Source organism: Leptopilina heterotoma, unplaced genomic scaffold (assembly GCF_015476425.1).
Source record: "Leptopilina heterotoma isolate Lh14 unplaced genomic scaffold, ASM1547642v1 Lhet_11, whole genome shotgun sequence".
In the NCBI taxonomy this organism is placed as follows: domain Eukaryota; kingdom Metazoa; phylum Arthropoda; class Insecta; order Hymenoptera; family Figitidae; genus Leptopilina; species Leptopilina heterotoma.
Window position 1 is genome coordinate 2,940,581 of NW_025110829.1, and position 25,927 is coordinate 2,966,507.

General features: G+C 22.6%; 1 protein-coding gene and 1 long non-coding RNA gene across 2 annotated transcripts in view; one reads left to right on the forward strand and one right to left on the reverse strand.

The window, feature by feature from the left end:
- Nucleotides 1-8,432: 8,432 nt before the first annotated feature.
- Nucleotides 8,433-19,641, reverse strand: LOC122504147. The gene is made up of 4 exons (XM_043615081.1): nucleotides 19,419-19,641; nucleotides 11,891-12,079; nucleotides 10,199-10,334; nucleotides 8,433-9,033 (listed from the first exon to the last, which is right to left on the reverse strand). Exons 1-4 carry the CDS (start codon nucleotides 19,639-19,641, stop codon nucleotides 8,895-8,897), a joined length of 687 nt encoding a protein of 228 aa, XP_043471016.1. The 3' UTR covers nucleotides 8,433-8,894.
- Nucleotides 19,581-25,927, forward strand: part of LOC122504173 — a 40,154-nt gene continuing 33,807 nt past the window's right edge. Inside the window, exon 1 of the long non-coding RNA XR_006301811.1 lies at nucleotides 19,581-19,706. This is a non-coding gene — a long non-coding RNA (uncharacterized LOC122504173). The remainder of the gene's footprint in view (nucleotides 19,707-25,927) is intronic.

Here is a 25,927-nt window from a genome sequence, read left to right on the forward strand (position 1 = left end):
TTGTTCATAGAAAAGCGTGATTGCCAATGAGACGATAATGGAAGATATGTTTATTACAGTATTTTTGACTTATTAATTATCAAAAATAAATTACATTTAATTACAATTAATTACTTATTTGTTTTGTTATTTTGTTTCTAATAGTTTTCTAGTCAAAATTAAATAATATTATTTTCATGTCATTAACATTAAAAAATTCCATTATTCAGAAGAATCCTTCACAAAATCACTATTTTTCTAAATTTATTCAGGAAAATCAGAAAAAAGGCAGATAATTTTGTCATAGGTGCTGGAATAATATTCAATTTCAAGAATTCATAAGAAAATTCTGAATGTTATTCTTCAGCGTTGAAAAGATTTTATTTATTTCAAACTTTTCCTGTTTTTAACAATAATTCGTCTTTACAGATTTAAAATTGATTTTTTTTAAATAATTTAATTATTGAAAAACTGTCGAGAAAAAATTTTTTTTTTATGAATTATTTGGGAATAATTTTTTATTTAAAAATTAAAGAAATAATTGAATTTTATGAAATTTGTATTTAAAATTGTTTTATTAAGTAATATAAATAAGTAGCAACTGTCACGCCCGCCAAATGAAGTATTTAATTTATTATTATTATTATTATTACTCAAAAGAAATAAAATTATCTTTACAAAATTTCAATAAAAAATTCTTCGAAAAATTTATGAAAAATTACAAAAATGTTATCTTTTTAAATTATTGTAATATGTAACAGCTAAACAAACGCGCGCGTGTAGTTTCTCTTAGTATCAATAGATAATTAATAATAATGCCTATAGGCTGCGTCTACAACAGAAAAAATAATGTGTAGAAAATTGTGTAATGTATAGTGTAACTGCCCCTGACAGTTGTCAATGCCAAAAACAATACACATTACACTACAAATTACACATTATTTTTTTTTATTGTAGACGCAGCCATAAACAATAAAAACGGGATTACACATGTGTAATCACAAAAATGAATTCAAATATTTAAAAAAAAACAAAATTTTGTGCGAAAATTATGATTATAAAATAGAAATTATCAAATTATGTCTACTTTTTCGATTAGTAAGAAAAATAAATTTCGTTAAAAATTAAAATTTACAAAATTTATCACTACTTTGCTAACTTTGCATAAAATTATATAAGTGCCTTACTTGTGCCTTCAAAAAATGAATTAATTAAATAATAGAGTTGAAATTATCGATCACCCCGAGTCAGGTTGTTGACTCGGGGTGAAAAAATGAATTAGTTAAAGTTTTTTGAAATGTTACTTCAGTAATTTACGACAAATTCCTGTTACAAATAACAGAAAAACTAAAAAAAATTTGTGAGCAAAAATTTTGAATGCTTTGCTAACTTTGCACAAAATTCATTTTTAAGCCTCCCAATAATAAATTGAATTTTTGAAAATTTATAACTAATTGCATAAATGCAATTATTTTCAAAAGTAATAAAATTTTTCGCAGAAATTCAATTATGTTCAAGAATTTTTTAATATTCTCGTCAAAATGTCAATTATTTTTAAAAAATTTAATAAGAAATCTATTATTTACAATATTTTTATAAATTTCTTCGCAATAATTTAATTATTTTTATAAATAATAAAATTTCTTTTAGGAATTCAATTATTTTCATAAATAAAACTCATGGCAGAGTTTAAATTATTTTTAATACAATTTTAATCAAATTCATCGAAAAATGTAATTGTTCTTAAAAATTTTATGAAAAATCGTTAAAAAAAATCAATGATTTAAAAATGTTTTAATAAAATTCTTTATGAGACTTCAATTTTAAGAAATTTTAAATACCGTAAGTGAGGCTAAATTCGCTCAATTTTTCAATTCTTTTTTAAATAACTTCGGGAAACGATGAAAATAAACATTGGTACTGAAAATATATAATCTTTAATCCTTTATGTTTCCTATTACTGCATAAAGAAATTAAAATATGTTGCAGAAAATTATTTATAAGCCGTTTTTTGTGAGCGACTTTACCTTTAAATGATGGGTAAATTCGCTCACCATTATTATTCTGGCAAAATATATTATAATCTGCAAAAATGAAACTAAATATTCTTTAGAATCAATAAAGAAAAAAATTAAGAACAATATACAAAGTTATTGGAATAAATATTTAATATTGTTTTATCAATAAGTAATTAGATTCAATCATTCAATCAAACGTACTCATAACCATAAAAAACAAGGTTAAGTTTGACAGTTTAGTGCTTAAACCGTTTTAAATCGTTTAATTTTCAGTTATAAGAGTACTATTATTTAAAAAAATCGAATTATAAATTAAAGTAATTAACATACTTAAAATATCCAGGCCCAAACATCTTTTTTGTAGACTTATTTCCTGAGCGAATTTACACAACAAATTTGAATTTTTTTTTTTAATTGATTTTTTGCAGAATCTGTTTATTGCTTAAATTTTTGTGCTTTATGAAAATCATGTTGGAGATACAGGAAATGTAATGTTCAGAAGTATTCAACTTAAAAATTTTGAAGTAAAGCTTTATTCCCTACTTTTTCATACTACTTGTTCAATATGAAAATTATTCACTTGTGTTTTAAATATAATTTCTACTGAAAGTTACCAATGAATTTGCTGCAAATAAATTTTAAATTAAAGTTTAGCATTTATATTAACCAAAACAATTGTAAATCTTAAATATTTCTGTCTAAAAAGTATGTTAAATCGAATTTTAAAAAATAGACATCGGTTGAGCGAATTTACCCTACATGAGCGAATTTAGCCTCACTTACGGTATTAAATAAATTATTTATTTTTGCATTTAAATTATTGAATTATCTAATAAAAATTTATTTCAAAATGAATTTCAGTTAAAGTTTTACATAATAATTGATTATTAAAAGCATTATAGCATGAATTTTAAGAAATAATTAAATTTTAAAATGGTTTCAAATCAAATTCTTTAAAAATTTGTATTTTTCATACTTATAACTAACAATTCTGTAGAATTAATTATATTAAAAAAGTTTAATTGAATTTTATCCTGAAATTATTTGAAGTGTTTATTTTTTAATTCGTATTTAATTGAAGAATTTCTGAATAATTTAAATTTCGTAAAATTGATTTGTAAACAAATGGATTTTAAAATTGTCAAAGAAATTTTTTCAAAAATTATTAAAAATAATTTATTCCTGTGAGAAAATAATAATGATTAAAATTTATTTAGAAAAGAAGTTATTGATGTTTTTTTTAAATAATTTCAGAAATTGCTAAATAAATGTAATAGAACATTTTTTGAGTGTCTAATTATTTTTAGAGTGTATCAGAATTTTCTTTAGGGTTAGGGAAGAAGTCAAAATTTTGTCAAGTAATTAAGTTTTTCATAAAAAAAAAAGAAAATATTTTGCAAGATTTATTTTTTAGAAACAAAGGAAATAATGAATAATATAATAACATTAATAACTTTTTTAAATTAATAAAAATATTTTTGAATTATTTGAGAAATAAAAATAATATTATTAAATTAAAAAATTAGTGAAAAAATAATGACGTATAATATTATCTATCAGAATATATCAAAAAAACAAAAGCATGCACAATAGTCTAACTTCAAGTGTGGACAGACTGGACAGAATGGACTGAATACGACGATTATTATAGTTAATTTTAAAAATAATTTTGATTACGAAAATTTTAATTATTCTAAAAATTGAAAAAATAATTATTTACTTAGCACTTAGCTTTTTAAACAAAGAATTCCGTATCTTTCGAAACTAACATAACTGTTAGTTATTTTCAAAAATAAAGTTTTCCACAAGAATTCAATTATTTAAACTAATAAGATTTTCATAATATTTATTATATATCGAAAAAATCAATCATTTAAAACAATGTTCATAAAATTCTTATGAAGAATTCAATTACTTTTAAAAATAACAAAATTTTGCACAAAAATCCAATTCTTTTTAAACATTTTAATAAACTTTTCCGCAATAATTCAATTATTTCCAAAAATAATAAAATTTCTCAAAGGAATTAAATTATTTTTGAAAATTTTAATAAAATTCTTAACAACTACTCAATTATTATTATAAATAATTCATCAAAAGTATTCAATTATATCGATAAATAAGAAGATTATTCCCAAAAGTTAATTTATTTTGAGGTATTTTAATAAAATTCTTTGCAAAATTCAATTATTTTGATAAATAACAATATTCATCACAATAATTCAATTATTTTTAAAAGAGCAATTCCATGTGAAGTGATCGACGATTTTTGGACATTGTTAGCAATTTTCTTGAAACTTTTTTTCCTTGTAGCTATAAGGATAAGATATGATAAAGTGAAGGCGATTTTGAAAATTTCGAAAAAATTTTGAATAACTAGTACTTTTTAAATAAATTTTTTAGAAACAAAAATTTTTAGAAATTATTAAAAATTTTTCAAAAAAAAATTTTTTTTTAAATTTTTTGAAAAACACCCCCCCTCCGATTTTTTTTATTTTTTTTATAATGATAGCCAAAAGTAATAAGAAAATTTTCGTAAAAGTTTTATAATGGGATCGCGATAACTTTTCGAGAAATCAACGAAAAAGTCTATGGCGCCCCGTTGAGACTGACGCACTCACGTACGTATGTCCAAGAAGTTGGCAACGCCATTTCATTTTTTCTCATCAAAATTTTGATAAAACTAAAAAACGAAAATTGTGGAAAAAAATTAAAATATTTTTTAAAAATTAAAAAAAATTTCTTATTATACTTCAATTTTTTTGAACATTTTTCAAAAATCAAAATTTTGAAAAAATAAAATTTGTGCTGAATTGTTCTCAGCGAGGACAATAAAAAAGTCTAAGAACAATTGTACAAGTTAATAATTATTTAAAAAAATCACACTTTTTGAACCTTTTTGAAAAATCAAAAGTTTGGAAAAATAAAATTTGTCCCGAATTGTGCTCGTGAGCACAATAATACAGTCTCAAAACAATGTTTCAAAAAGTTGAAGAATTGTTTGAGAATAATCATAGAGGAAATTGGGGAATTGTGGGTCACCTCCATTATTTAACAATTTTTAAAAATTTTTGATCATCCAATTTTTTTATTTTCTTTTGTTTGTCAAAAGTAAATTTTTCATTAGCATTTTATAACTTTACAGTATTTCCCAATTACCTATAAGTCATAAACAACAACCAACTGAAAATTGCAATAAAATATTTATTTTGGGCGTTCAAGTTTTTACAAGAATTTAAAAGAATTGCCTAGTTAAAAAAATTTTTAATATATATTGTTTCTTTTTCTTTTACTTCGACTCCAAAAAAAATTTGCATGAAATTTAAATAAAAAAATAATACAAAGCTTTTTGTAAAATGAAGCATTCAGGGAATTGTGGGCTACTATTTTTTTAGAAGTATGCAGGTACATAATATTAAAATCACATATATAGCTAAAATAGTAATTTAATTAAAACAATTCTATTCATTGCAATGAATGAGATAGAGCTGTTGTAAAACTGTTGTAAAATTGTTTTTTAGACTTTTTTATTGTGCTCGCCGAGCACAATTCAGCACAAAATTTATTTTTTCAAAATTATGATTTTTGAAAAATATTCAAAAAATTTTAGACTCAAAAAATATGATTTTCTTGAATAATTATTAACTTTTTCAAAAACTCTTATACACTTTTTTTATTGTCCTCGCTGAGAACAATTCAGCACAAAATTTATTTTTTCAAAATTTTGATTTTTGGAAAAATATTCAAAAAAATTGAAGTATAATAAGAAATTTTTTTTAATTTTTAAAAAATATTTTAATTTTTTTTCAGCACAATATTTGTTATCGTTTTCTAAGTGTAGCACAATTTTCGTTTTTTAGTTTTATCAAAATTTTGATGAGAAAAAATGAAATGGCGTTGCCAACTTCTTGGACATACGTACGTGAGCGCGTCAGTCTCAACGGGGCGCCATAGACTTTTTCGTTGATTTCTCGAAAAGTTATCGCGATCCCATTATAAAACTTTTACGAAAATTTTCTTATTACTTTTGGCTATCATTATAAAAAAAATCGGAGGGGGGGTGTTTTTCAAAAAATTTAAAAAAAAATTTTTAATAATTTCTAAAAATTTTTGTTTCTAAAAAATTTATTTAAAAAGTACTAGTTATACTACTGAGAAATTGAAAAAAAAAATTTTGAAAAAATATTGAAAACAACTGGAGTTATCTTAATTTTAAAAAATTAGTACATAAATTTTTAAATTTGAATATTTTCAAAATTTTTTCGAAATTTTCAAAATCGCCTTCACTTTATCATATCTTATCCTTATAGCTACAAGGAAAAAAAGTTTCAAGAAAATTGCTAACAATGTCCAAAAATCGTCGATCACTTCACATGGAATTGCTCAAAAGTAATAAATTTCTTCTTGGAAATTCCATTATTTTAAAATTTATTGTAAATTTATTGTAAAAAATTTTAATAAAATTCTTTGTAAAGTTTAATTATTTTTACAAACTTTTCACAATTCAATGATTTTCAATATATACTATTTTCATAAAATTTCCAAACAGAATTCAGTTATTTTAAAAATTTTTTCATGAATAATAAAAATTTCTCAGGAATTCAATTATTTAAATTAGAATTTGCATAAAATTAGTCGAAAGAAATCAATTATTTAAAAAATTTTATAAAATTCTTCTCAAGAATGACATTATTTTTATAAATATTAGTTAAATTCTTTCATGAGTATTAAAATTCATTGCAGGAATTCAATTTATTAGCAGGATAAGAAAAACTTAAATATTTTGGATAAAAATTAGGAAAAAGTCAGGAAAATAAAAAATATGTAATGGAATTTTTGTCATAGACTTAATATTGACATTATTTAAATATTGAGAATAGATTTTTGATATAATTTATTTTTAATTGAAAAAATTAACAATAGATTTTCATTGATTTGTGGATTATTCTATGAATCACGTATTTGGTGACTTTAAAATTAAGACATTTTAAAAGTTTATAAAATAAACATTAGATAATAATTCTATGCAATAAAACTTTTATTAAATTACTATTAAGTAAAATAATATTTCGAGGATATAAATATACAAATATTAATTAAATTTCATAAAAATAATGAAATATAAATATTGTATTTTTAATAATTAGATATATTACTTACAATTTTGCAAGTTAAAAATTATACAAATTTATAAATAGATTTTTATACAAATTATAAAAATAATTATTTAAAATTAATAACTAATAATTTTATACATAGGATATCTAGAAGTAAAAATAAAAATGAATTAAAATAAATTTGATCAAATATCTTTTAACAATATATTAAAATAATGGTAATATTAAATTATGGACACCTACCTTTAGACTAAATGATAACATTATTTAGTTAATTAAAAATTTAATTCAATACAATAAATTGTATATAGAACTAAATATGGAGAACAGGAATGCGTCTTGTAAATTCTACATAGGCACCTAACCGTTAAAAAGTTTGACATTAAATAAAAATAAAAAATGACAATAATCCACAAAAATTAATTTTCAAAACAAACAAATGAATGCAGAAAATTTGCTAACGGAAAGGAAACTTACGATTATTATAATGTATTTTTCACTTGATAAAAAGAAAATGCATTGTAAATATCAATTAATAAAAAATGTGGAGGGAGTTCAAAGGAAAAATTTACTATTTCTGTTTTCAAGTGTACGAAATACTTGGATATTTTACCATCCATAGATTTTTAATATTAGAGAAAATATTGCAATTGTTTTTTTGTAAAATTTTACAATGTTACGAATTGCAAATGAATGATTATGTGTGCGGTAAAAATTAAGCAACGTAAATTTCAATTCTTATATTATATGCTTAAAAATAATTGAAAAGCACTCGATATTAGATTTTTTGCATTTTTTGTAACTAAAATAAGATTTCTCATTAGTGTTTCTCTTAAAGTAATTCACCTGTGGTTGGTTTTTCAGAATTAAATTAACTTAATTTTTAAAATTGTATCAGTTTTATTGCTGTTTTTAATTAATCATAAAGATATTTAATTAAAAACAGCAAAAAAATTATTAGTCCTTTTTACTATTATTCTACTAAATGATTTGATTAATTTATAATAATATTCTTGTCATTTTTACAAGTATAGTTACGAATAAGAAATTAAGAAAAATTTTTCAAGTTATGTTTATGCTATTAGTAAATTATTATAATTAGTACGTAAATAAACATAATTTAACTTTACAAAGAAGATGATAATTTAAAACTTGAAAATCTTGGATATTTATTACCCGCTGCGGTGAATTATCTTTAAAAGAATAGTAATGTTTGAAAAAGACGTGCGTTATTTTTTTCTTTAATAGAAATAAGATACTAGATCTTTCTTTTTTAATTTTGGGGTATAAAAAGGCATACGAAATAAAAACACAATGGTACGTATGAATACTGTATTTGTACGACCTATAAGTCTGTCATGTAATAAATAAGAATATAAAAAAAAAATCTTCCACACATTTTCTATTTACATTTAGTTTTATAAACTAAGGAAGAGGCACATTTTTATTAAAATTTATTTTTCCACGACAAACTTAGCGAATTCTTCTATGAAACTGCAATTTAATTAGCGTTATGCTAATTTACTTAACTACTCATTAAATATGTATGTTGATTTTTATTCTTAATTTTTACCATTTATCCACGTATAATAGCACTTTACTTGTCTGTTTAATTAGATGAATTAAATTAAATTTTCATTTTTGATGAATTCGTAAAGTTCTTGTGAAAATATTTTTTCTTTCTTTTTATATAAAAAATATCGGATTAGAGACATATTAATATTATTATTAACGTTTTTGTAAAAAAAAACGACGATAGTCTTGGGGGATTAAAAAAAAATTAGTATAGCATTATGGCTGCTGCAGTCTTTTCTTCTAGAGGAGGAATCGGTTCCAGGCGATCGCTCTTGTTTTTTCCAGATCCCCAACCGATCAAAGCAATGCTAATGAGATGCACAACACCGGCAGATACGACAAACCTGAAAAGATAATTTATTATTTTAATTTATATTCACTTTCTATTATTTTTCAGAAGGCAAGGAGGCAATTTAAAAATAAATTTTCAATATAAAATTGAAAACTTTAATTTCTTTCTTAAAAATCAGAAATGGAAATAATTTATTCATTTTTAAAATTGAAAGTAAACTTTTAATTGTTAATTTTAATTTTTCAATATTTTCAGACTTTATATCAGGGGTTTTCACGAAAAATTCGTGTCAAGACACGACACGGATACGAATTTTCGTGTTTTTTCATGTTCGTGTCGGTCCCTGCTTTATATATTAATTTTTGTCACTAAGTTTTAAGTTTAAGTTATTTAAAATTTTAATTTTTTAAAATTAATATAAGGCCGAAGTCCGCAACATTTTTACAAATTAATTCAAGATATTTTTGAGCAATTAAGTAATGTTAAGTAACATTTAATTTCCCAAAAATTAACACACATGAAAATTAAAGATAAATTTGACTTAAAAAACATTCATTTTTGATTTTCCGTTTTTAAAAATTTCAGCTTCATAAATTAATAACCATAATTCAAATTATTAATATTTTGTTTTGTTAATTCGTTAAATAAAAAAGAAAGGAAACTTTTGTTTTCGTTTTTTATTTATATTTGAAAAATTAAATATGAAAATAAGTTTCCATATTTTATTTAATTTTTATGAATTTAAATTCTTTTTATTTAGTTTAATTTTTAATTAACCTCTTCAGTTCTTTTTTGTTTTCAGGTTCTTTTTAAGGCTTTTTATATGGAAATAATTAAAATATTTGTGTTTTTCAGAATTTAAATATTTTCATAATTTTAAAAATTGTAAGCGAATGTTCGAGTTTTATTTGATCATTTTAATTCTTTTGATTACAGTAATGGATTGTTTTAATAATTTTAATTGTTTCCATACAATTTTAATTTACAGTTCGTTTAATTATTTTATTTTTCCTAAATTAAAAGTTTTTTCAATATTTTCAGTTTACTTTGTGTGTAACAACAGTTCATTAAAAAAAAAAAAAAACAAATTGAAAACTTTTGTTTTGAATTTTCGGAAAAATTATAAATGAATTTTTTCATATCTTTTTTTATGGTTCTATTGTTATTTTTTAATTAACAGTTTTTTATTTTTTCCGTTTTTGTTAATTTTCTCTTACCAGAATGAATAACCGAATTCAGCAGATCCTTCACTGGTCCATTTTTCGTTTATATTTTCCTTCGGCAATACGTTTCCATACAATTTTGTGTAATATTGTGCCAACCATGTGCCATTACTGGCGGCGCATAATAATACTGAAAATAGAAGAAGACAAAAGTAGAATAAAATCAGTAATTTTAATAAATAAGAAAGTGTATATAAAATATTAATATTTGTTTTTCATAAAACAATTTATTGCTCTAGTTTGAATTTTTCGTTTCGAATTTATTTTACTGTTTAATTAATTTATATTTGTCAATATCTTTTAATATTTACTCTTTAAGGACATTTTTCCAATAATTGAAATCACGGACAAAAGAAAATATTATGAAATACTATATGTGACCTGGACAGTGAAAAGGGACCTTACGTGCGAAAACAAGTTTTCGAGAAAACAGCAGTTAAAGTTTAACTTAGAAAAACCCTTGTAACTTTTTTAAATATTAATATTTTTTAATCAATTTAGGCTTATTTTCTTCACCGTGAATCACAGTATCTAAATAAATAACATACAAGTAATGAAATTTTTTTTTTTAATAATTGTTTATATAAATTAATAACAAACTCCCCAAACATAGAAAAAATAATCTAAGTTTTCTAACTAGCAACAATAAGTATAAATAAGTGACACATGTTTGTAAGGGTTACCGAGGCCGCTGATTACGAATATGATGTTAAATTGACAATTTGACAGTTGACAGCTGTCAACTTCTCTAAAAAGTGATCGTTTTTTATAAAAAAAGGTTTTTGAGGTCGCTAATTACGAATAAGATATAAAATTTGAATTTTAACTGTTGACAGTTGTCAAAGAAACTGTCAACTTTTCTAAATAATAAAAAATTATCGTCTTCGTTATTTTAATTTGTATAATAACAAAAAATCAGTTTTTTCGTATTTTTACTCTTGTTTCTTTTAACTTAAAATTTTTTTTTAAACTTCTAATCAACTTATGATTTTTTGGTTTTCACCATCTTAAAGAGCGTTTCAAACCCTATCCGAATCAACAAAAAAGTAAAAAATGATTTTTTGACACGTAAGGTCCCTTTTCATAGACCAGGTCACATATTATTATATTAAGAACTTTTATCTAATTAAAAGTGCTCTTATAAATTAAGCTTTATGGAATATTATCTGTCAATAGATTGATTATCTATTTCTCTTTTTTCTTTATAAAGAAGTCTGTGAATCATTAGTATTTTTAATTAACGTCGAGAGTTGATTAGTACATTTAAATGATTGGCATAATAAAAAAAGAAATTCAATGAGTAAAATCTGTTTTTAGATAGACGAATGTGATAAATTATCTCTTACTTCCTTATTTCGCTGTATATAATGCTGTGCTATCCTCACGTAATGATCGTCTTAAATCTTAAATATTCAATTTCACGCACTTGATTCCAACTTAATGTTATAAAATGCACTTATTTTACGAGCTACTAATTATAACAGTATATTTTTTCTAATGAAACTCGAATTCCTTTAAATTAATTTTCTTTTCCTTTGAATGTTAAAAAAAAATTTGCAATATAGAATGTTTATTTCTAATTCATTTCATTTAGTGTTCTTTCTCTCTTCTTTTATTAATTTTCTATTTTTACAGGAATCGTAAAAATAATATTTATTATTTTTTTGCAGAATTTAAGTTACTTACGTGCCAAAATGTTGATAAAATAAATGCCGGGTACGGAAAATATTTTACTTCTCGGTGTTGTGGCCGTGTTTAAGACAGCCAAAAGTGCGGCAAGTGCTGCAGCTAACAAGGCTGCACATGTTGTCACCAAAGTTCCAAACCACAAGCCCCATGACATTACCAATGGATCTTGTTCAATTAGTTTGGAAACTAAAAAAGAATTCAACAAGAATTTAACATTTTTATTCTACAAATAAATTCATTTTTTCAGTGGCCAACCAGAATCGTATTCTAATTTTCTAATTTATTTCAGGGTTGCCACAGGTCAGGGAAATCAGGGAAAAATTCAGGGATTTTTATTAAAAATACTGGAAAAAATTAAATGTTTAGAATTTATAAAAAAATTATGAATTTTTCTGTCTTTTTGTTTGCCTCATAAACTATGAAATTACCACAAATTCTAAAAAAACCTTCAATTTTTTCTATTTCTGATAATAATTTATTTTAAATAACTTAATAAATTCTATTGAAGAACTTCCATGAAGTTATTACTTATAAATCATCTAATTAAGTATTTTTTCGAAAAATTTTAATTTCAATTCTTTTCAAATTAGTTTCAATTTAAAAACATTCAACGCCATTTGAAAGAAATCAATCTTAATAAATATTAAAATTCTTCGCAGAAATTCAATTATTTTCAAAAAATCTAAAAAAAATTGTCAACATTTCAATTATCTTTATAAATGAATAGCAAAATTCAATTATTTTCAGGAATTTTAGTAAAATTCATAGCAAAATTTCAATTATTTTCAAAAATTTTTCTTAATTCAATGATTTTTAATATTCTATTTTTATAAAATTTCCCAAAAGAATTAAATTATTAAACAAAAATTTTGATAATACTCTACACGAACATTCAATTATTTTCCAAAAAAAATTAAAATTTCACAGGAATTCAATTATTTAAAATAGAATTTGCATAAATTTTTTCGATAAAATCAAATGTTTTAAAATTTGACATTAAATTCTTCGCAGTAATTCAATTATTTTCATAAATTTTAAAATTCTTTTCAGGGATTTAATTATTTTCATAAATAATAATAAAATCATTCGGAGGAAGTCAATTATTTTCGTAAATAACAATATTCATCACAAGAATTTAATTATTTTCCATAAATTTTTTTTAAAAAAATCAATTTTTTGAAAATTTTTTATAAAATTCTTCGCAATACCTAATTCAATTATGTATTTTCATAGATAATAAAACTCATTGCAGAATTTTAATTATTTTTTATACAATTTCAATTGAATTCCACGAAAAATGTAATTATTCTTTAAAATTCGTCAAAAGAATTCAATTATTTAAAAATTTGTTGATAAAATTATGTACAAGAATTCAATTTTAAGAAACATTAAAATTATTCAATAAATTATCTGTTTTTATTTAAATAATTAAATTCTCGTAGAATTTTCTATTAAAAATTGATTTAAAAATTAATTTCAGTTAAAATTTTAGATAATAATTGAATTTTGGAGAAGTTACTAAAAATTGCAATTTTTAGAAATAATACTGAATTTTGTAATGGTTACAAATTAAAATCTTCGAAAATTTGAATTTTTCATACTTTTAATTAAAAATTCCTGGAAATAATTTTTTTCAAAAAGCTAAATCGAAATTTTTTAAAATTATTTCAAGTTTTGCTTCCTCTTAAAGGAAGCCTTATAGTGATGTCGATTTCCGAATTTTTTAGAATCAATTATTTTTACAAATTTTCAAGTGTAGTATATATAATTCGTCGAGAGGAACAAGTGTCCGGATGTATGTGTGTGTGTGTGTATGTCACCGATTCTTGTGGACAAATTTTCTCTTACACGTCTTGACGGATTTTGATAAAATTTTGTAGGTGTATTACGGTCACGAATACCAAAAATCAGACAGAAGGATTTTAAAAAATATCTAAAAAAAATTTTTTTTTTAACAATTTTTTAATTTTTGAAAAAATTAATTTTTGGATTTTTTGAAATAACTTTTTTCTATATTAAAATTTTTATTAATTCTTGGCAAAATTGCATACCTGACATAAAAACGAATCGATTCATGTATATAAAGTATATATTTTATCCAAATTTGTAGAATTAATAAATATTTTAATTTTTCACAAAAAATTGAAATTTTGTATTTTTTGAAATTTTATCTTAACACTTTAAAATAATTATTCTAAAATAAAAAATTAAACGATTGGTATATATTATATTGAGGAAGCTTAATGATCATGAAATGAACAACTTGTTTATTTTCTAATGTATATTTAATTGTAGAATTTACGAATAATCGAAATTTCGTAAAATTGAATTGTAAACAAATTAATTTGAACCTTCTCAAAAGAACTTTATAAAAAATTACTAAATATTATAATGAATTTAAAGAAGAATAATTTTAGTTAAAATTTTTTGGAAATAATAATTGAATTGAAATGATGGAAATAATTTTGAAAAAGTTACAGTAACAATATTCTTATATTATAATATAAAATACTGATTTTTTCCACTTGGTCACCTTTAATTATTATATAATTAAATATCTTCATATTTTATAATATTAAGTATTCTTATAAATATTAGAATTAGAAATTTTGAAAATCTTAGTTCCCATGGAAAAATAATAATGATTAAATATTTATTTAAAAATGAATTTATTGTTGTTTTAGAATAATTTTACAATTATGGAAATTCGTATATATAAATGTAATAGAACATTTTTTTGAGTATCTAATCATGTTTCCAGTGAATCAGAATATTCTTTAGGGTCAGGGAAAAAGTCAAAATTTTGTCTGGAAATCAGCGAAAAGTCAGAAAAAAACAAAATTAAATGTTTGTGTCAACTCTGTATTTTCTTTAATAAATTACAAGTTGACTAATTTACACTGTTCCATCAGAATTCATCAAATTTAACATAGGTAATGAAATTTTAACTCTTTTGACAAAAAATACTATAATAGAAAATTAACATTTTTGTGTAGTTTCGTTTTTTTTGTCCTTATTATTCTTGTGTATTTTTTCTTGTGTATTTATAATTTATCATTTAATTTTTTCAGTAGAAAAGCTAAAATCTTTTTTTTTTAGTTTGTCAAAAAAAAAATGCTGAAATATTTTTTTTATTGTTGATCGTCTCTTTTTCGTATTTAATCATTAAGGGAGTATTTTTTGAAAAATGATGACACTAATTTGAGAGAAGTTTACTAAAATATCAATATTATATTTACAGAGAAGTCACGGTGAAGGAATTATGTACTTGCTGTTTGAATTATGCATACAGCAATACCTCAGGTAGATACAACTCGTGACAGATGACAACAATATCCTCGGCCTTACGTCGAGAACGTGATTCGTACTTATTATGGGAATTCCGCCCCCTCGTCTCACCGAAACAGTGTCACACGTATGACCTACCCCAATGAAAGAGATACGCGAGGAAACGACAACAATCCACAAGGTAAATCTATTTTATGATTTAAGGATCTGTAAAAATCCCTTCAAAAATTGTACAAAATCTCAAAATCTCTCTCAGTGTGTTTTATAAGAAAACTTATGATGATAATAATTATTCTATTTTCAATTTACTGATATTTAGTTTATTACTGATTATATTATTACAGATGTAAATAATATGAATTTAAATGAAATATATCAATTAGATTCTGTTAATTTTATTTTTATTTGTAGGTAAAATATCTCTGGTTTGTTATGTCATGGAGGACTATTTTATAACACGTGCGAGTTGTATTTAAACTGGTTTGGAGACGCATGCTTGAACATAGTAAAAACTCTTCAACAAGTCTACGCAGCCAAACTTGTTCCTAACGAGGAGACTAACGAATCCTGGAATGCAGTATCACGCAGTACGTATATCATAGTTTCGTAAAGCTCCAATTTAAAAAAATTTTACTCGCAATTCTCTTTTCTACTCGCGGAGGATCTTTTTTTATTTTTCCCCTTTTATCTGATGAACACTTATCTTCTTTTAACTATCTACTTTTATACTCTTTCACATCTAGTTAATATTACCGGAAAAATAATTTCCCCCTTTTATTTCATCAAACAAAGAATATGTCCATTTTTAAATTATAATAAGAAGAAAATAATAAAAATAATAAATATTTTTATTATTAATTCACTTTATAAACTTTAAAATCGTCTCGAATTTTAATAATGAAACATTAAATTTATTCTGCTTATGAAAATAATTTTATATAACTAAATTCTTGATCAACTTTAAATAATTTATTATTTATAAATTATTTAAAGATTAATTTTACTTCAAAATTCAAAAAATAATTGAATTTTAAAGAATGTGAAATTGAATTTTCTTGTAAAAAAATAATTCTAATTAAATATTTATTTTTAAAAAATTGATGATTTTTTGAATAATTTTACAATTTTCAAGAAATTTAAAAATAAATGTATTAGAAACATTTTCTTGCATATCTAATGATTTTTAAAGTGAATTAGAATATTCATTATAGAGTCTGGGAAGAAGTCTAAATTCTGTGATCTGTCTAAAAATCAGGGGAAACAAAATTAAATTCTTGTGGCAACACTGAGGGAAAAGTCAGAGAATTTTAATCGAAAGAAACCACAAAGTGTGGATGTTTGTTTTTTATAATAAAAGTTTTAAACAAAATTTTAATTATTTTATAGTTTCCTTTATGAATTAAATTGTTACTTGAAAAACAATATAAAATTTTTAATCTGCAATGCTGCATTTTAAGTAATTTAAAAATTTTTTAATCACGATAAAAAAAATTAGTTAAGAAAAAATCAGGGAATTTTGAAAAAGAGAATTTGTATCCACCCTGAAACAATAAATATACATAGAATATTTTAAGTTCTTAGCAGAATTTCAAAAAATGTTTCAAATATCAATGAGTGGAAAGTTTTGTAAGGCCGAATTTTCTATCAGAATTTGCTTATAATCAAAAATTTATCTAGTAGAAATTGTTTGTAACTTAATTTTTAATCCAAGTAATTTCTACGTAGGTAGTACTTTTAATTAAACAACTTTTCTTAAGGGAATTTTTGTTTAAAACAATTTGAATTTGACTATAAATTTTCTGATCTTCGAAATTCTATACATATTTTTAATAAAATTTTTGCCTTCATTTTTTTTCAATTTCATTTTATTAACTTATTTATTTTATTGATTGACTAAATTGGATCTGCTTTTCGAATTTTGTAAATCTGTATTTTTTTTATTTTTGTAAATCACTAAAGAATTTGTGTTTAGTGAGCCCAGAAACCTTCGAGTAAAAAATTTCAATGGAATTTGAATATTTTCCTCAGCGACGAAATACACAATGTTTATGATCAACAACTGAAAGAAAAAAAACGTTTATGCGGAAAACACTGTATGTATATGTTTTATTTACAGTTTTTGTTCTTTTTAAAATTGTTGATCAAGAAACTACTTTTTTCAGACAAAAACAGAATAGAATAGTTCTAAAAACAAAAAATTGAATAGAAAAATTATTACTTTCTCATCACATGAGAAGGTATTAGTTTTTTTCTGTAACGTTGATCATAAACTTTAAAATAAATTTATTCTTTTAAATAGATTTAAAATTGTTTCAGTTTAAAAAAGCCATTACATTATAAGTATTTTGTAAATTAAAAATAGTCATTCAAATTTGTTTTTGCAAAAAAAATCCCATTTGCAGGGTTGTCACAGCTCAGAGGAATCAGGGAAATGGTTTGAAATATTATCAAAAATATGGGAAATATAACAAAAATTTAGAATTATTACAAAAATTCTGGTTTTTGGTGACAAAAATATTTTTGAAATAGTTAAAGAGCTCGAAATCTTCTTACATTTTTAGTTTACTTTACAAACATTTGAATCACAATGAATTTTACAACAATACTTTGATCTAAAGGATTTCATTGAAGTTTAAAAATAATCGAATTTTCAAAAATTTTTAATTTAATAGATTAGTAACCTAATTTACAAAAATTCATTCAATTTCAAAAATGTTTGAAAGATAACTTTTCAAAAAACTAACTTTTTCAGAATTTTCCATTAAAATTATTTAATATGGAAATTTTCTAAAATTTCAATTCAAATTTTTTTGAAATTAAATTATTTACAAAAATTGTAAACTCAACTCTTATAAAATTCAATTATTTTTAATAACGTTTTAGAAAAGTTCAACTATTTCAGAAAATTTCTAATTCTTGTTTATTAAAATTCATTTGTCTTTAAAAAGTAAAACTGAAATATTTTAAAAACCTAATTGATCAGAATTTTAAAAAGAAAATTTAATCTAAAATATTTTAAAAATTAATAATTTTAGATGGAACATAGAAGCTGTGACTTTTACACTAATGTAAATACATTTAATTGTGACTCTGTAAAATTTAAGTATTTACTAATTATTAAATTGAAATTCTTTGAAAATTCAAGTTTTTTAAAAGATCTCTAATGAAATTATTTAACAAAATTTATTTTCCACTCGATTTCACAAAATTTCAATTGTATGTCTTTAAAATTAAAATTTCTCAAATATTATCATTCTTTTTAGATATTTAAACAAAAGTATTTCAAACTTAAATAATTTTTTAAATAAGTATTTAATTATTATTACTTTTTTCACAGTAATTGATATTTTCAAAATTCTTAATTTAAGACCTTCTGAAATTGAATTACTTATTTAAAAATTGCAACTGTTTTTAACTGTAATGATTTCTAAGTTAATTATAATTAAGAACTTTTAAGAAATTTCTTAAAATAGTTATTTTAAAATTCAAGTATTTAAAGTTTATTTACAGAAATGAGAAGAAATCGAGGTATCGTCTTAAAATTCATTGTAATTATGAGAAGTTTTTGAGGCGAAAAATAACATAAAGAATTAAAGTTTTTCAAAAATATTTTTGTACATCAAAAACCAAGATTTTTGTATTAACTCTAGAGATTTGATATTTTTCTAGTATCTATATATATATATAAAATCAGACTTTTGTCTGTACATTGCTCAGAACTTTAAATTTCGCACATAATTATTTGTTTTAGGCATCAAGGATTCCAAATATACCAATAAAATATATTTTTGATAAAATTGCTTGATTTTCCTGTACAATTTCATTTTTCCTGATTTCTCTGACCTGTGAAAACCCTGTTTTTTATAATTGAACTTTTCTTGAATTTGTTTTCATAGGGATCAGGAAAAAGTCAAAATTCTATCTGGAAATAAGTAAAAAGTCAGGGGAAAAGAAAAATAAATTCTTATGGCAACTCTGATTATAATAGATATTTTGCTTGATGAGAACTTAAATATACATTCTATTGAATTTATAATTAATTGGTTATAATTTACTTTGCTATAAATATCTCTACTATAAAAACTCTGCATTAAAAAAATACGATACAGTAAAATTTTACAAGTTGAAAATTGATTACAATATTAAATTTTCATTCTATAAAATGTTGCTGAATATAAATTTGTCCTTATAAAATTCAATTTACTATTTTTCCAATAAGAATTAATTTTGAATTTACCAGAGAAATGATGTGTCCTCCATCCATAACCATAATTGAGCTCTTTAGTGCCATTCAATAATCCAAAATGAATTTTTCCAGCACTATTTTTGGGTCCGTCAGGTATCCATGGTTTGGCTTCAATCCAGTGTTGTGTTACCAGCGCACCACACAATAATCCCCCGCTAATTAAAGAGAGGAAGAACGTCGCAAATATGGTGCCCCTTCGAAACATGGACGTCATTCTAGGATCACTCGCAACTGATTCAGTTTTCGAAAAGTTCGTAGTAATTACTGGAAAAAAATGGGGTAAGTAAATAAAAAAAAATACATTGAGAAAATTAAATTTGAAATTTTTATATCTATTGATAAACTAGTTTGATAGATAAACATGAAAGTTGAAAAAAAATCTTTTTGCGTAAATAGTGAAAGGAAAATCGATATATATATATATATTCATTAGTTAATATAAAAGCAAACAATCTTCGTAATTTATAAGGAATGGTTGGAAAATATCCTCTCTCTCTCGTTATTTAGTTAATAAAGAAAATGTCGTATTCAACAAGTTTATAAATATTATAATTTCTCTTGTGGCAGAGAAATGGAATATTTACCTTGGCCCTGAGATTGTGCAAAGTGTGCCTGATTGAGACTCTTTGAGAATTCACCTTGCTTTACTTTCTGATCGAATTCCGCTGTATTTAACTTCTTGGAGAACTTGACGCGACAGTGAGTTTTTGCTTTTCTTGGCTTTTGTAAAGGGGATGGTCTTGGTCTTTTGGCAAAAGTATAGGGTATCGTATAGGGCTGGGCCACGTAAAAGTATATAGGTCGATAATCCTCCTGTAAATGTGGTATGTAACCATTCGTCTGGTAGCCGTTGTAAATGCTCGGTGGACCCTGGCTGCAAGCGTATGAGCTCGGATGATAATAGGTGCCGTAAAGGTTCGCCGTTTTTCGTGAATTCCCTTCCACGTTTTGAGAATAAAGTCTGCCAGTGACGTCCCCTTCTACCACGCTCTTTCCAATTCAAATCACTGAAGCATACTCGACTTCGTGATCGTCCCTAAAAATTTAAAAAGAAAAAAAAAAGGATAGAGATTTCAAAAATCATTTCCTTAAAAGCAATTTGATATATTGAAGACATTCGATCTCAATTTTTCTTCCGATTCATTGAGTTGAGATTATATCCCAGCGCCAGAAATTTCGATCTCAATTTCAGCTCTATATCTGGGATTTAATTTGACCCTTGGAATAAAATTCTTTAATCTTCCATTTCAATTTTTCTTTCCGTTGTTTTAATAAAACAAAATTAGTGAGGCTCGAAATTGAAAAAGAAAATATATTCCAAGTTTCTATCACTCTTTATAAATAGGTATTTCTAAAATTTTGTTTCTTTTTATTCAATTTCAACTCTTACTTATATTCAATAAAATTAAATTTATATAGGTAATATTTAGAAAATTAGTTTTAATTCTATAATTTAGAAAAAATTAAAAATTTTTGGAAATACTTGTGACTTCAAAAGTGATTTCAGAAGTAATTTATTCGAAATGAGACGTTTCTTAAAAGTAATTCGAATTTTCAGTTTTTAAAGCTTTTTAGTACTTTTCGAATTTCTACCGAATTTTTCTTGTAGAATTTCAATTTAGTCGAATTTTATAAATTAGAATATTTTTATTGAATGGAATTTACATATTAAAAAATTTTTAATTTTCATTTCTATTCAACAAAAGTTTCCATTTTCAAAAATTTTTATTTTCGTCGAATCATTATTAGTTGTGAAATTTTATTATGATTTCAAAAATAACTAATAATTTTGGCCAATAAAAACTGAAAATTCGTTTGGATATGTATAACAATAAATTAAATTATTAAAATCTAGAAATTTGCGGTCTTTTAAAATTCAATGTAATTAGGTTAAGCAATTATTTGTACAATTATGCATTAATTATAATTGCTTTTATAGGTAATATTGTTTAATTATGAACGAAAAGTTTACCTCATTATTCACGATTTGCAATTTTCTCGAAAATATTTGAAAAACCGCTGCCAAGTTGTATATTTTGTTTTATAATTTTGGTGTTCATTTCATGAACACTTTGCTTCCTCATAGAGATAATAATAATAAAAATATATGAATAACTTTTTATAAATATGGTAAAAGTGACTGAATCTTGGGTCAATTAATGTATTTTTAAATACCCTACAAGATAGTTATAATAGTTAAACAAAAATTTTCAAACAAAAAAGTTGAGAAAATGTCATTTTCCACAGTTTTTGGTTTTTAAAATACCAATAATTTCGAAATTTATTATCAAATTAGGTTCAAAAATAGGTCAATCGAAGCGTTTTTTAATGCTCTACAAGTTGGTAACGATAATTTTAAAGTTACTTCTACATTTTTCAACAAAATTTTCAAAAAAGTCTTATTTCCAAAATTTTTTATTTTTAAAAGTTTAATATCTTTGGTTAATATGGACGAAAAATGTTCAATTAGGGCTCAAAAGATGCGTCTAAAAAAACTTTTTGGACTCCTAAGGTCAAATAACATAAAGATATGTCAAAAAATCGAACTCGAAAAATGTTGGTATTATAATAAAAATAAAAATAAATAATAATAATAATAATATTATAATTATTTAATAAATAGTAGGTAATCAGAGGAAAAATCAGGAAAATTTATCAAAAGTATCAAATTTCTACAAATATTACGAAAATTCTAATTTTTTTTTTCTAATTTTTTCCAAAACATTCGAATGGAAAATATATTTTCTTCATTTAACCTTTTATTTTAGAAACTTTAGAAAAAAAATTGTAGAAACTTTAGAAAACTGGAATTTTAATTTAAAATTTCGTTTTAAAAATTAATTAGTCGAAATTTTAATGAATCTTATAATTTAAATTACTTTGATTTATTTCGTAATTAACGTTTTAATTGATAGAAATGTAAATTAATTTTTATTCTAATTATTCAGTATTTTAATTAATTCACAATTCAATTTATCAAAATTTGGATGGCATACTTAAAATGTAATTTATTCAAATTTTAATTCTATCCAAAATTCAATCTCTGTAAAAATTTCAATAAATTTGAATTGGTATTAAATTTTAATTTTAATTACTTGAGATATTGATTAAAATAAATTGTAATCTATTGAAATTGAAATTAATGCTAATTTTGATTAAGCTTTACTTCACTGATCTAAAAATAATAATATTTTGGAAGAGTTATAATTGAAGTTTTGACATTAGTTATATTTAAATAGATTTTAAATTAAAAAGTTCAAAAATAATTTACTTTAAACAATTTTATTAAAAATCCAAAAAAAAGTTTTCTGAAAATTTTAACTGAATCTTTGGAATATAGTTGATTTTGTAAAAAAGAATTATATTAATAAATTTGATTACAATTTTTAAATAGGTACATAATCGAGTTTTTATAGGATTTTAATCTAAAAGTAAAATAACTTGCTTTTTTCAGGGGCGAAATTAAAGAGTTATACTGATCAGGGAAAAAGTCAAAATTTCGCCTGTCAATCAAGGGAAACAATTAAAAAATTTTTATTTCTTTTTAATTTAATTGATTAAATTATTTAAATGAATAGAAGAAATGAATTCAACTCCTTGTCGTCAGTAATCGCCCCTTTGACAATAAAATGAGACAAGTTTGGAAATTGAAAAAAAGAAAAGTGAAACATAAGAATTTTGTTACATGAAAAGGGAGGGATGTTTCAACGAAATGTCGAGGGGGGGATTTAAAATTGAACATGTCTTGCTTGTTTCTGCGATTCGTCTCGAAACATTTGGTATGTTTCGCTTCACATGGCTAGTTTCTATTTCTCATGGGAGCGACAATCACGTTTTCCCAGACCCAGACCTCTCCGGCTGGAAGCAAGTATACTATACGCATATTATACAGTGATACAGCCTAACGGCATTCACTGGACCTCGTCACCTCGCTCTTGCTTACAGTCGGCTTGTATCAGCATTCCGGTTTATTTCTTTTTTTTATTCTCATTTTCTCATCCCGACTCTTTTCTTCCTTCTCTACTTGCGCTTACTATTACTTGACCCGACTGACTTGATTTTCAGTCGCGTGTATATACATACTTCTCTCATACACCTGTGTGTTTACAACTTGCACAAAATAGAACTAGGCTTACGTATTATCGCTGGCTATGAACAAGATGACACTGTTTTCAAATGCAAATTATCTTTGTGAAAGTACTTTTGCAATACATGCCGATTATTTACGAGATTCGTTATATTATTTTTACTAATAGTTTCTTATTACTCAAAGGTCAGAGTTCATTTCTCTGGAAAATTTTATAAAAAACTTTATTCCTATTTCTATTAATTCCTATAATTAATAATTCAATTAAATGAATTAAATGTTTAATTAAGAAATTATTTAATATTTGAATCATTTTATTTAAAATTCTGAAAAAATTAATTTTTTCATAGGTTTTTATTTTTATTTTTTAAAGATAATACAATTTTTTTTTTTAAATTATTGAAGAATTATCAAAAAATAATTAAATAGAAATTTTGTGTATACCTAATTGTATTAAAAGTAATTAAATTTGTTAAAGAATTACATTAGAGATGATGAATATTAGTTATTCAAATTTGTTTTAGCAAACGAATCCCATTAGCAGCGTTGCCACAGCTCAGAAAAATAAAGGAAATGTCAGAAATTTTATCACAAATAGTAAACATCTGGAATTACTATACAAAAATTCTGGTTTTTTGCCTCCTGATTTCGCACTAATCTACTAAAATCTACTATTTTACTACTTTTCTTACGATTTGATACTTTTTTTAGATTTGTGATACTAAAAACTAATATTGTCTTTTTTTTCTTTTTGAGAATTTGAACTACATTAAATAGGATGATAATTGAATAAAAAAATTGTTAAAAACAATTCAAAACATTTTAGAAAAATTCTTTAAAAGAATTAAATTATTTTCAATAATGTTAATGTAATTTTTCGCAAGGATTCAATGATTATTACAAATAATAGAATTCTTCGCAGGATTTGAATTATTATTTTTAATATTTTTCATTGTAATAAAAGTTTTCGGAATAATTCAATTATTTAAAAACATTTTTATTGAATTTCTCGAAGGTAAATCAATTATTTTTAATAATTTTTTGGTAAAAATTGTTTAGAAGAATTTCAATATTTTCAATACAATTGTAATTAAATTTCTCAAAGCAATCTAATCATTTAAAAAATTTTAATAAACAACTCTTCTAAAAAATTCAATTATTTTCACAAATAATACATTTTTCATAGAAATTCAATTATTATTTTTACAAATAATAAATTTTTCACAGAAATTCAATTATTTTCACAAATAATAAATTTTTCTTAGAAATTCAATTATTTTCACAAATAATAAATTTTTCACAAAAATTCAATTATTTTCACAAATAATAAATTTTTCACAAAAATTCAATTATTTTTACAAATAATAAATTTTTCACAGAAATTCAACAATTTTCACAATTAATAAATTTTTCACAGAAATTCAACTATTCAAAAAAATTCTTATAAAATTCAATAATTTTTATAAATAAAATTCTTCGCAAGATTTCAATTATTTTTAATACATTTTTAAAATAATGTATTCTTCGAAAGATGCAATTATTTTCGTCCAATTTTGTTTTTTAAATTCTTTAAAAGAATTCAATAATTATTTTCAAAAATTTTGATACAATTCATTATAAGAATTCAATTCTAAGAAGTAATTAATTATTCATTTAATTATTGGTTTTTATATTTAAATATTTGAATTCTGAATTTTTTTTTACTTTTAAAAATTATATTTTTAAATATAATTGTATTTTTGAAGAATTCTAATTAAACATTTGAAAAATAATTGAATTTTACAAAAAATTAGAATTAATCTCATAAATAAGATAAAAAAGTGGATATTTTTTATGGAGTTTTTTTAGACGAGAAAATTAAATTTTTCGATAGCTATTTTTTTGTTATCTGTTTAACTTTTAAAGCTACTTTTTTTAAATTATACGTACTGAGTGCGAAGCCTGAGTGTCTAAAAGCATTTTTGAAATTCTTAAAGATGTTGAATTCTTTTTGAATTTTCTTTACCTTAAGAACATTAGAATCAGATTGAATTTTACAACTATACTTTGATTTTTTATTTCAGTAAATAATTCAGAATAACTTTCCTTAAAGTTATTAATTATAATATTACAAAATCTTTTTTTCTTTCTTTACCTTTCAAAAATAATTGAATTTCAGAAGATTTTAAACTAAAATATTTAAAAATTTCAATTGTTTTGAAGAAATTAATATTAATTAATTATTATAGTTACAAAATTTATTTAATTTTTGAATAATTTTATTTGGAACTCTGAAAAATTATTTTTCTGAGTAATTTCAGTTTAATTTTTTTAAAGATAATGGAATTTTAAAAAAAGACTTTATTAAAGAATTATAAAAATAATTAAATAGAAATTTTGTGTAATTGAATTGAAAATAAGTAAATTTTGTTAA